The sequence below is a fragment of the Mus caroli genome, chromosome 7 (assembly GCF_900094665.2).
Source record: "Mus caroli chromosome 7, CAROLI_EIJ_v1.1, whole genome shotgun sequence".
Lineage (NCBI taxonomy): Eukaryota > Metazoa > Chordata > Mammalia > Rodentia > Muridae > Mus > Mus caroli.
This window is the reverse complement of record NC_034576.1, coordinates 84045796-84058148: the sequence shown is the minus strand read 5'-3', so window position 1 is coordinate 84058148 and position 12353 is coordinate 84045796. Positions and strand designations below refer to the sequence as shown.

General features: G+C 49.5%; 2 protein-coding genes across 5 annotated transcripts in view; both read left to right on the top strand.

Moving 5' to 3' along the window:
* Positions 1-2172, top strand: part of LOC110299411 — a 4018-nt gene extending 1846 nt beyond the window's left edge. The window contains exons 3-6 of one of the 2 annotated variants that reach the window (XM_021169092.1): positions 324-341; positions 704-905; positions 1110-1357; positions 2069-2172. In XM_021169092.1, coding sequence (XP_021024751.1) covers positions 324-341; positions 704-905; positions 1110-1357; positions 2069-2101 — 501 coding nt within the window. In that variant the 3' untranslated portion in view covers positions 2102-2172. Of the gene's footprint in view, positions 1-323; positions 342-703; positions 906-1109; positions 1358-2068 lie in introns of those variants that run through there. The other variant, XM_021169094.2, reaches the window with a different exon arrangement.
* A 346-nt stretch (positions 2173-2518) lies between these two features.
* Ap3b2 (adaptor related protein complex 3 subunit beta 2) overlaps positions 2519-12353 on the top strand; it is a 33893-nt gene continuing 24058 nt past the window's right edge. For 2 of the 3 annotated variants that reach the window (XM_029480118.1, XM_021166726.2), the window contains exons 1-4: positions 2538-2936; positions 11372-11447; positions 11571-11645; positions 11967-12062. In XM_029480118.1, coding sequence (XP_029335978.1) covers positions 2824-2936; positions 11372-11447; positions 11571-11645; positions 11967-12062 — 360 coding nt within the window. In that variant the 5' untranslated portion in view covers positions 2538-2823. Of the gene's footprint in view, positions 2937-11371; positions 11448-11570; positions 11646-11966; positions 12063-12353 lie in introns of all 3 variants that reach the window. The other variant, XM_021166724.1, reaches the window with a different exon arrangement.

Here is a 12353-nt window from a genome sequence, read left to right as displayed (position 1 = left end):
CACCTCTGAAATCAAACTTTAGATATAACCCAGGCAGTGAAATCACCCTCTGTTCCCAGAAAAGATGAGGAACTAAACTGGATTTTTCAGTTCATTATAGAAAAAAAAATGCAATGGTATTTATTATATGAGACCCTGATGGTCATGTGGACACAGATTAGCAAGAGTTGATGTTCTTCAATTTCCTCCTGAAAATAAGAATATTCAACTGGTCTTGAGAATTGTAACAAGGAGCAAATGAATGCATGTTTGCTACTGAGGTTATTGGACTTGGGAGAGATTGGCCTTGGCCCAACCTCACTGCACTTTTCCTGTTTTTTCAGTCCCTCGTCTCAACCCAGGTACCAGACGACCCCCAGAAGGTGGTGTTGCTTGCAGAAAAGGCAACATGGACGATTCATGAGGAAGGAGACCGGAGCAGGGGGAGGGAGATTGAAAGGAATGGGGATAAGCGGGTAACTACGGGTGGGGAGGAGGTCCCAATTGCTGGACACCATGACGTCCCTAGCGGGTGGCTCAAGGCAGCGCATATCCGTGATATCCAGGCCTCTGGAGTCCCTCAAGGACAGCGAGGCAGGTGTAAGTCAGGAAAGACCTTTTGCCTAGGGCCCAGCCCCAAGCCAGGTCTACCCTCTGTGATGAGTACGATGACCCAGCTGTGTGTGTGCACACACCTTGCAGTCTGTGACCTTTCTTCTCTTAGACCCTGGTAGGGGCATCCAGCACCATTCAGTTCTTCTTCTCTGAGGCACTCATGGGTCAGAACTTCCAGGAGGTGGACTTAGAAAACTACGAGCCTCAGCCTGGAGACCTGTTCCTGTTCAAGTTGCAGTCCCCTAAGGCACAGTGGTGGGGGGCCCACGTGGGTGTTTACTGCGGCCAAGGAGAGATCATACACTTTGAGGGTGAGCAAAAGAAATTTGGCCACTCGTGAGCAAGCTGTGCTGGGACGAAAATTAGGAGAAGGTGTAGGTCTCTGAAGATGGGGGAGAGAGGGTTGGGCAGCCAAGGGTGTGGGGCTTCAATTTGAGGAAATGCTAGGGCAGATTACTGAGTCGCACCAAAGCTAGCTCCGATTTGCTCTGATTTTGGGCCTGCTATCCCCACAGGCAGGACCTCCAACCACAGTGGAGTACAAACGTTTCTGGGTTACTGTGAGGGTGTCGTGTGTAAACAGGGGCACAGAGCTCTGCAGCGCTCCCGACAGCTCTGGCGTGTGCTACGCAGGCGCGGTGGCATTGACCCTAGGGTGCTGGAGAGCCGCGTGCGAGAAGCTATGAACAACGATCCTCCTCCCTACCATCCCACTAGCAGCAACTGTGTGCACTTTGCACTGAACCTGTTGGGCATGGACTCAGTAAGTGCCTCTCTTCTACTTGCCCACATCCCAGCCCAGCCCGAGTCTGCTAACAAAGGCACCTAACCAACTTGCTCCAGCATAATTCAGATGATTCCTCTCTCCACTACACCCAGACCAGGTTCCTTTCGTCTTAAACTCTTTACTCTGGCAATCCAAAGTCCCCAGAATAGGTGTACCTATTTGTTGAAGTTACACACTTTGAAACCCTTTAGCGCCAGGTAGATCTCAGGCTACTGTTCTTAGATCCTGAGCAGATATATTTACTGAACATGACCGATCTCCAACCCAGGGGCTACTCCAACTCCATCCTTCTTTTTAAAGTAGAACTTTCTATTGATCCAAAGTCCACCTTTCTCAGTTCAACCCTTTTCCAAACAGTCCACCAATTCTGATCTTAGAGAATTGGGACCCTAGTCTACAAATCAAGACTCGGTCCTTGGGAATACTTCCGTTCTATGAGCCTGGCCAGGAGTTCCCAATCACTCAACCTCATGTCCAAAATCGACCAAAGATAAACACCTCACCATCAGCCTAGTCCAGGGTGTTCTCTCTAATCCAGACCTAGCTACAATCCTTTTTCTTGCCTGCCTGCCTGCCTGCCTTCCTTCCTTGGGTGTTCGGAGCTAAGCTTGATAAATCACAAAGTCCTGGAGACCTGGCAATTACACCAGACCCTAACTCAATCTGTTCGTCTTCTTTCCCTCCTAGATGTCAATGGACAGGAACCTAACCAGTGATTAATGTGACCCTGGGTCCTCCTGAATGGGCCAGAAGAGGTTTCAGAAAGGATCATTAAAGTATTTTCCCAAACGTAATTAGGATGTTAGAGGTTCTCTTTACTCTGGAACCTAGAACTGATTTGCTCCCAGAATGCCCTTAGCACTTGCTTCCTGGGTCAGCCTCCTCTTAAATTCCACTTCTTCCAGGAAGTTGCTAGGATTCCCAGTGAGTACGCAGGTTATCCTCAGAGGGATTTAGACTGTGTGAAAAAGGTTGGAAAGGTACCCACCCCTAAATCTCCAAGGTAGATGTTCCAACCCAGGCCTACGAGTATGGCCTTCTTTCAGTGTCCCTCACGTCCCTCACTGCATGGGTGGGCGGGTCCGTGTAGGTCAGGTGATCGGGAGGGCGGAGGCAGGAGGTCCGCATCGCTCCAAAGACTATACAGTCATCAGCCCTGCAGCCTCGCTCACTGTGAGAGACCTTTAGATGCTTGCAGTTGCCAGAGAGTTCTGAGAGATTGGGACAGGGCAGGCGCTGTTCCTCCTTCCCCTGTGCGCTCACCCCAACCCTGCGCTCCGCGAGTGGTGCCGGTCCCTTTAAGAACCTTAGCGCTCAGCCCTGATTGCTGAATCTGCGCGCTGCCTCCGCCGCGCAGATTGCAGCTCCGCAGAGCTAGGCGTGCATCCCCTTCCTCGACCAAAGCCCAACCCGGCCGCTCAGCCACCCCTCAGCGCAGATCCATGTCGGCCGCTCCGGCCTACAGCGAAGACAAGGGCGGCTCAGCCGGCCCCGGGGAGCCAGAATATGGCCACGACCCGGCAAGCGGCGGTATCTTCTCCTCGGACTACAAGCGGTGAGCTAGCGAGCGCCGGCCGGGTGCGGCTGGCGCGCAGGCACCATGGACAGCGCCCGCGAGGCTGCGGCCCAGCCGACCCAGACCCGCCCTGCGCGCTTCGCGGGGTTCCCGCAGCAGGGCCACTTCGCCTTTAGCTACGAGGGGGCGGGGGACCCAAGGCTGGTGGGGGAGGGGCCAGACAGGCGGGGTCCTTAAGGAGCAGCTGCGATGATGTATCTACTCTTTGCAGCCTTTTATTCGCTGGCTCAAAGAGAAACCAAAACAAAACCCCCAAAACCAATTCCTTAGGGGACCGGTCTGAATTGGGGAACTGGAGTTTGAGTGTGGTCCACTCCAAGAAGCTGGCCCTGGATGTAGACTGAGAAACTGGCTCCTCCTGCAAATTCATTTCTCCATCTTTCCCCAACCCCCACATTGCCCTATGATTCAGCCCTACTTGGTTTGAATCTTACCTTTGACTCATTCATTTATTTGTTCATAAATTCAATAGCACATTTATTAAAGGCCTGTGGAACGTAGTGAACAGGAGCCAATAGATTGCTCCAACAGGGAGCACAAACGTAGCCCTGACAATTCAAGGGTCAGGAGTGGAAGTGCAAGACATGTTCCATTTCAGGGAGGAAGATACTCTCGTGTTAGAAATGGGTCTGGGGTCTCAGGGAAATCACCACACAATCCAAAGCACAAGGCGCAAGCGAATGCACTTCTGCAGAAGGGTCACTCAACCAGGCAGGTGCACCGAGTGCGAGTCCCACTGGATTTTTATTACTAATGACCCGGTGACCCTGTTCCTCACACTGTATGGTCAGTGCTAGGCCTCACATGCTCAATCAGCTGCAAACAGCAACAAACCCTTAAAAGCCAGTCAACTGATATGCAAAGCGCAACTTTTGAGAACAGGATGCAGCTGTGAGCACATACTTTGATCTTAGACAAATGTTAGGCTGTGAGCCTGTCCAGAATTCATAGCCCCTGGGGCTGGCAGGCCTCTACTGGGAAGCGTACACCTGAGACAAAGGAATGGAGACTTTTCTAATGCTATATAACATAATAAAAACTCCACTGGTATAAAAGATGTGCAGCTGGGTGTGATGGTGCTTGCCTTTAACCCCAACACTCAGAGGAAGAGGCATGAAGACTTCTTTAAGTTCAAGACCAGCCTGGTCTACATAGCAAGTTCTAGGACAGCGAAGACTACAAACAAACAAACACTTCATTTGCAAGCCAGGGTTACAAATAAATAAGTAAGCAAATAAGCATATTTCATTTCTATTTCCTACATCCCTGAGGACTAAGGGAAGCCACAGTGTAGGTTCTTCTGATGTTAGCATGCAGTGGCTAGAATCACACAGCAAGTCACTAGAATGAATGAGGGCTCTAAGCAGGTGCTGCCACCAGATTTGCATGTTGGAAGGATCTCAGGCTGAACCGATGAGACCGAAGTGATCTGGGTTGAGCAAGAGACAAGGGAAGGAGATATCAGGGTTGACTGGCTGGGCATGGGATGGCTTTAAATCTAAGCTGCTTAAACTGTGGGTCCCCACTGGGTCTGTCAACTGAAGGCAGTATTCACAAAAGGTTTGGTAACATGACAGGATTCTGAACACACAAAAATGAAAAATTAATGAAAATCAAACACACAATAGAACTCAGGTTTCTGACTTACGGCGCATACTGAAACTTTACTGCTGCTGAGTCTAACCACATAACGTTTGCACTTCGAAACTGTGATTCCATCGTACCAAACACTGACAAGACACTGCCTGACACACCTTGGTGCACACCAGAGATTATCCCTGGCGCTGTGAACTGCCTGCCGCATTTTCAACTGTACATACAAAATCGTCTGCTCTTAGGGAAAAGCAATGGTCTAATTACAGAAATAAAGACCTTTAATATTGCCCTATCGTCATTCCTCAGCATGCGTCAGCGTAGTATATCTTTAGATTGTAATGTTTCACAAGCACCTTGCTATGCAAATTTGCTTTAGTCCTGAGTGGTAAAATTATGTGTACTAGATAACTGGTTTGGGTAACTTTTTATTAATTTTATATGCACATGTGAGTGTGCATATGTGTGTGAAGTGTACATGTATGGTGTATGTGCACATGTATGAGTGGTGGGCATGCCACCCGACTACAGGAGGCTATCCTTTTTGGTCACTCTCTGCCTTGCTTCTTTGGTGAAGGGTCTCTCACTGAACTAATCTTTTGGTTTTTTTGAGACAGGATTTCTCTGTGCAGCCCTGGCTGTCCTGGAACTCACTCTGTAGACCAGGCTGGCCTCGAACTCAGAGAGTTGCACCTACCTCTGCCTCCCAAGTGCTGGGATGGGATCAAGGCACGCACTACCACCGCCAGACTTAAACACAAGTCTTTTCTTCAAATACTCTTAATTGCTGAGTCATTTCTCCAGCTCCCCCCAAATTGTTTTAAAATAAATTTCTTTTTGACTTATTGCCAGTAAACGCTTGATTTGTACACCTGTTTTATAAACCTGTAAACATGGAGTCATGTAAAAAATTCTCACATGCAGAGGTGCTAAGTAGAAAATGTTTAAGGTGTCCTGATCTAGACCAGGGGTGGCAAAGGGGACTTTAGGACTTACTTTTCTATTGTTTGATCAAATATCTGGCAGAAGCAATTTAAGTGAGTGTTTATTTTGGCTCTTAGTTTGAGAATATCTGTTATGGCAGGAAACATGATAGCAAGAGTTTGAGGTAGCTGGGCCCATGTCATCCTCAGTCATGAAGCCAAGAGGATGAGGCTTCATGTCTCTCTCTCTCTTGCTTTCTTGCTCTCTCTCTGAGTCTGCTGTAATTCTTTTTTTTTTTTAAAGAAAATTGATTATTTTTACTTTATGTGCATGGGTGATTTGCTTACATGCATGTCTGTGCACCTCATTGTGCCTGTGCCTATAAAGGCCAGAAGACGTTGTCTGATCCCCTGGAACTATAGACAGTTGTGAGCTGCCATGTGAGTGCTGAGAATTGAACCAGGGTCCTCTGGAAGAGCAGCCAGAACTCAATGATTGAGCCATCTCTAGAGCCCTCACCTTCTCCTTTTTATTCAGTCGGGGTGCCTAGCTCATCGGATGCTGCTACCCACACTTAAGGTGGGTCTTCCCACCTCCATAGACCAACCTAACTACACCCTCACAGGCCAGCCTACAGGTTTGTTTTTTTTTTTTTTTTTTTAGATGATTCTGTATCCTACAAACTGACAGTCAAAACTAACTGCACAAACTGGCTTTGGAAGAACTGATGAGGATAAAGAGGTTGGGCTAGAATGAGTGGAGGTGGGTGGTGGGTGATGGGGGGAATGTATGAGACTTCTAGGGAAGAGGGAAACACAGTTGTGATGAAATTTAGGATTCGTGGCTATGAGGTTTGGATTTAAAAAAAACAAAAACAAAAGAAAAGAAAAGAAAAGAAAAGAACAACAAACCTCTTCCCTTGAACTTCTCATCCCCTCCCCTTGCCCTGAGCCTGGGGTGGGCTCAGGCCCTCTCCCTAGCCATCTGTACCTCCTGTGGCTTTGCTTCTGAGCACACAAGAGGAAACAGGATCCCCCTAGGAGACCAGTGTCCAGTTACTGAATTTCAGGGTGGGGCCTTGTGGTGGCAGTGGGCAGTGACTAGCAGCCCCAGCTCAGTAGTCCCTTGGAGCAGGACCTGATGCCCGATGCAGCGATTCCTGCAGCTCCCAGGGACTGTAGTAAGGCCAGGGTCCAGAGGGGCCGATCAGGAGGAGGCCTCCAGTCCTGTGCTGGGCCCTGAAGGTGGGCCCCCACCCTGGTACCAGGCCTTGAAGCCCGAGGAACTCCGGTGGCTGCAGGCTCCTGAGGAAGACACAACCCCAGAAACATTAATAGAAGAACCTTGTCCTGAGGTTGGCCAAGGCCAGACCCAGAGCCAGCCGCTAAGGTACAGAAGGACAATCCCATCTTTACCTGCAGAGAGCTGAGAAGGTCGGGGAGTGGGTAGCTGCCCCTGCTAGCCCAGATACTTCATGTTTTAGCTCCTCAGATAGAAGGGCACTAGGTGTTCGCTGTCCAGGCTTGGGGGCTGCAGGTAGAGGTCACAGGACACCTGATGGCCAGAGAGTTTGACCAAGGGATATAAGGAGCCTAACTCTCTGGAAGCTCTGAGGGGAGGGTGGTTGTGAAGTAGTCAAGGCTTGAGGGCCCACCTGGACTGTGCTCTCCCCTCGAGCTCTGTCCCGAGGAGTGGTCTCAGGATAAAATGTGGGGACAGAAAAAACAACCCAAAACCCCACAGTCCAAGTTTGGCCAGTCTGTCTGGGTGGTAGACTGTAACTGGGGAGGGAGCCCAGTGGCCACTGGGGAGGTGGGCGGATGTGTTTGATGCTAAGGTGATCTGTGACACACCTGGGGGCTCTAGCCACCATCAGGAGAGTCTGCTAATCCAGAGTAGGTCAGGGGTCAGGTTGGAAGGAATGGCAGGGTAAAGGGATCTGACTGGGAGATGAATACTTCATGATCTCGGGACTTGGTTGTGCGCCTCTCTGCCTCCTGGGAACTTGAAGCCAGTCAGTCAGAGGATGGGGAGCAACAGAGGGGAGACCCAGAAGGGAAAGGGGCATAGGCCATCTCACCCCACGGGGTCTGGTCTGGGTTGTGGGCATTTGAAGACCAGTTCTGTCAGCTCTGTTTTTTATACCCAGCTCCTGGAATGCATTAGTAGTTTTGTGGGTGGGATGCCCTGGGGTGTGTGCATTTGACAGGAGCCTGAGACAGTCTAGGTGTGGCAAGGACACCCTGGTGTGAGGTAGCTTCTGGGGAGCACAGACTTACAGACATGTGAGCCTGCTCTATCTACTGCAGGCCATTGCCCCACCTCTACCCCCACCCCCACCAGGCTGGGCCCTCAGGATTCCCTCATAGGTCTTGGAGTCCCCTTGCCATTTGGAGAATGAGCCTTAAGTGACCATATTTATTAAGGTTGTATATGCATTAGATATGGCTGTGGTGTAAGGGGCCTGTGTGTGGTGCGTATGTCTGTGGATGGTGCTGGAGAGTACGGTGAGGTCTCTTGTAGCATAGATAGTATAGGTGTGTAAGTGAAGTGTGTCTGGGGCTTTATGCATTGAGAATGCTTCTGTGGCAGGATGCTGTATTGTTCATGTACATTTCTGCGAGTTCGTGTGTTTCTCTGGGATTTGTGACTGATGTCTCCTGTATATGATTGTTTGTGTCTATGAGGGATGTGCGTGGAGTACGGTTCGATCTCTGGGGTATAGATGTACCCACAGGGGTGGAAGTGTGTGCGGTCTGTGTGAGAAGTACTTGATTGTTAGTTTATGGAGTGTGTATTTGGAAGGGTACAGCAGCACACACTTACACACTGGCAAAGTTGCTGCCTATCTCCGTCGGTTTCCAAGACTCTCAGCACTGTCAAAGCCCATCCAAATAGTCTGTGCGTCTGTCCTCACCTCAGTACAACACCTCGGAGGAACTGATAACCAGGTCTATGTTTGGGCGTGCTGTGTGACTTTTCCTGGAGTGACATAAATAGATATAGGTTCACCCCATATATGGCACCAAAGAGACAATTCTACCTAAGTCCAGCTCAGTGAACCAGCGAGTTCCAGGAATATGAGTGAAGAGAGAGGTGGCTACATCTCTAAAAATCCCACTCCAGCATGGCTGACAGCTCACAGAAGCAGCATCCTGGGGCTCCCTCCACACTTCTGGCTAGGCCTGTGGAAGTCTCCTCTCCAAGATGGGTACCAATGTGTAACTTTGGGGAGGGACCTGGCAAGTCTTGTTTTATTTTCTGATCGTAAACATCTTATTTCCTTCCCGAGTCTTAAGGAGCTGCCTTCAGGAAGGACGACGTTTTTTTTTTTGTTTGTTTGTTTGTTTTTCGAGACAGGGTTTCTCTGTGTAGCCCTGGCTGTCCTGGAACTCACTTTGTAGACCAGGCTGGCCTCAAACTCAGAAATCTGTCTGCCTCTGCCTCCCGAGTGCTGGGATTAAAGGTGTGCGCCACCATGCCTGGCTGAAGAAATAGCTACAATTCTAGTCGTGAGAGGGACTAAGTGGCTGTCTTACACTCTTTGCTCTGAGAGCACCAGAAATGTCCTGGTCTTGGGGGCATCCACCCAGGCAAAGGCATTTTGAATTAACATGAGCAGGCCTGGATGTTTCCTTCTGCTGGTCCTCAGCCTCTCTCTGTGTTCTGGGAAGCATCCCCTTTCTTCTTTGCTTTCTGTCAAAAACATCTCTTCAGAAAAAGCATTTCCTATTTGTATGTATGTATGTATGTATGTATGTATGTATGTATGTATGTAAGTATGTATGTGTTTTATTTACTTGGGTCTACACACATGCTCATGGAGTGTGCATGCACATGTGCACATGAAAGCTAAGGACACTTCCTAGAGTCCTTGGGACACTTGGGTTACTTGGTGCTCCTGTCTCCCCTCACTTTTCTGTTAGTCTCATACATGCACCCTTGGCCCTCTGCCCCCGGTTCTCTGACTTTTTTGTTCTTTGGTTTGTTTTTTCAGACAGGGTCTCACTATGTAGCCATGGCTGCCCTGGAACTCATAGAGATCCATTTGCCTCTTCTCCTGAGGGAGGATTAAAGGTGTGTGCCATCCTGCCCAGGTATCCTAGTTTTTCATGGTTGATGTCATGAAACAAAAATGAAACAAAACAAATAAGAAAATCACAAACTGGGTTACTTTTGGGGGGACAGGGTCTCCTGGTCCTCCTGCCCCCTATTCCTGAGCACTGAGATGTGCCACCATTGCCTGAGATATGTGGGCATCAAACCCAGGACTATATGAAGCTAAGAAAGCCTCTTAACAGCTGAGCCTCATCTACAGACCCCAGAATAGAAACTTTCTTACAGCTCAGAAGGCCAGAAATCATGGCATTGGCAAGGAACCCAGAGAGGAATCCTTTCCAAATCCCAGTGGCTTGGTGGCAATCGTGGATGCTTCTTGGCTTACAGAAGAAAACCTTCAGTCCTATGTCTTTACAGTGTTCTCTGTGTGACTCTCTGTCGCTTGAGTGGGACCACCAGAAGATCTGGGTGGGATGGTACGTGCTAGTAAACTTAGCACTCCAGGAGTTGAGACAGGAGACTCATCAGGTTTAGGAAGGAGCTCCACTCGGGCTAAATATCTGTCTCAATGCCGGGCGTGGTGGCGCATGCCTTTAATCCCAGCACTTGGAGGCAGAGGCAGGCGAATTTCTGAGTTCAAGGCCAGCCTGGTCTACAGAGTGAGTTCCAGGCCAGGGCTGTACAGAGAAACCCTTTCTCAAAAAAAAAAAAAAAATCTGTCTCAAACGGAACTAACAAACAAACCAGGAGACATACTGGACGAGGGAGTCCCATCCACCTATGGCATAGCTTCATTTAACTTCGGTACAGGCAGTCCCTAATTAATGATGGTCCATCCTGTGAGGTTTTGACGGTACAGGCAGTCCCTAATTAATGATGGTCCATCCTGTGAGGTTTTGACTTTATGGTGCTGAGAAAGTAGTGTGCATTCCATAAAAATGGAAAAAAATGTTTTGTTCCTTTCCAAGGCTAGCAATGTGCAGTGTGATATTTTGATGCTGTGCCCATCAGTCAGCTAATACAAGACTTCTGTGTACACTGAAGATAGGCCAGGCTAGGCTACTCTGTGATGTTTGGTAGTTGAAGTGTAGTAAATATATTTTAATTTCTTACAGTTCACATCTTAATATGTTCACTTTATACTGGGTTTATGGGCATATATGCCATTATATCAAGAAACAATTTTATATATAAAGGTGTGTGTGTGTGTGTGTGTGTGTGTGTGTGTGTGTTTGGAACCCAGAGTCACCCTTGGGTGCCATTCCTTAGGAGTCATCCACCTGATTTTTCTTAGACAGCATCTTTCACTGGGACCTGGGGCTCACACTTTAGCCTAGGCTGACTGGCCAGTGAGCCCCAGGACCTTTCTGTCTTCACCTTACCAGTGCCGGGACTACAGGCATTTTCCATCTCATGCCGCCTTTGTGTGGGTGATGGAGCTTGAACCCCAGTCCTTATGCTTGTGGGGCAAACATTTTACCAGCTGAGCTGTGCCCCACTCACATCCTTGACAAATCTGTTTCCAAGAATGTTAAGGCATTGTGTGTGTGTGTGTGTGTGTGTGTGGTGGGGAGATTAGGACTTCAATATCGTTTTTTTTTTTGTTTGTTTGTTTGTTTTGGCTGGGGGAACACAATCCAATCCATAATAGTGGATAGTGACTGGCCAACATGTTTCTCCTGAAACCCTAATCTGCAGTTTGCCCATTGCCACTCCCCACCCTTACCCCCTGGCTCTGGTTCCTCTCTAGGCTGGACTTGGTCTGAGTCCTGCCTGGACCCTGGTGATCCATGCCCCTCCCCCTTTCCTCATCTGACCTTCTGTACCCTTCCCCCCAGGCATGATGACCTGAAAGAGATGTTGGACACCAACAAGGATTCCCTCAAGCTGGAGGCCATGAAGAGGATTGTGGCAGTAAGAGGGGCTTCCCATGGGTTCTGGGTGTCCGAGCACAGAGACCCTGGGTGTATATAGGGCCTTGACTTAATCAGTGTGCTTCCTCCTCCTCCTCCTTTCCCCGTTTGACCCAACACCCAGATGATCGCCCGGGGAAAGAATGCCTCGGACCTGTTCCCTGCAGTGGTGAAGAATGTGGCCTGTAAGAACATAGAGGTAAGCACCACCCAGCTACAATCTCCAATTCCAACCCAGGACTAAACTCAGCAGAGCCCAGGGCAAAGAAGGAAAGGATTCAACCCTAGGGGCTTGACCTATTCAAACTGTCCCTGACCTAGAAGACACTTATGTCCCTGAACTGGATGTGAATCGGGGTTGAGGAGTGGGGGGGGGGGGACACACTCAAGGCTGCTGTCTTCTTTTGGAAGAACCTAACCCCATGAGCTGCATGGAGAGGTGGTGATGGCATTCGGGGAGGTGGAGATCCCATCCTCTGCTAGGGAACCTGCCAAGACCCCCCCCCCCCGCTCTCCCTAGGTGAAGAAGCTTGTCTACGTGTACCTGGTCCGATATGCCGAGGAGCAGCAAGACCTCGCTCTACTGTCCATCTCTACTTTCCAACGTGGCCTAAAGGTCAGAGGTCTGCATGGGGTCTGGGCCTTACTGGACTGGGAGTGGGGCCAGGCAGGAACCATGAATACTGTGTAGGCTCTGAAGACCTCTCCTACTTGCAGAAGTTGGGAAGATCAGGCTCAGAGGAGAGTGAAGGACCATCATCAGGCCTCAACAGGTAGAAGTCAGGCTTACAAAGAACGTGAAAGGCCAGGTGGTGATGGTGTAAGGCCCCTGATGCTGGGCCTCCGCTCAAGTCCCGGGATGAGCTGGCCAGCACCCCAGTGTCCCGAGAGAAAACCACACCTGATG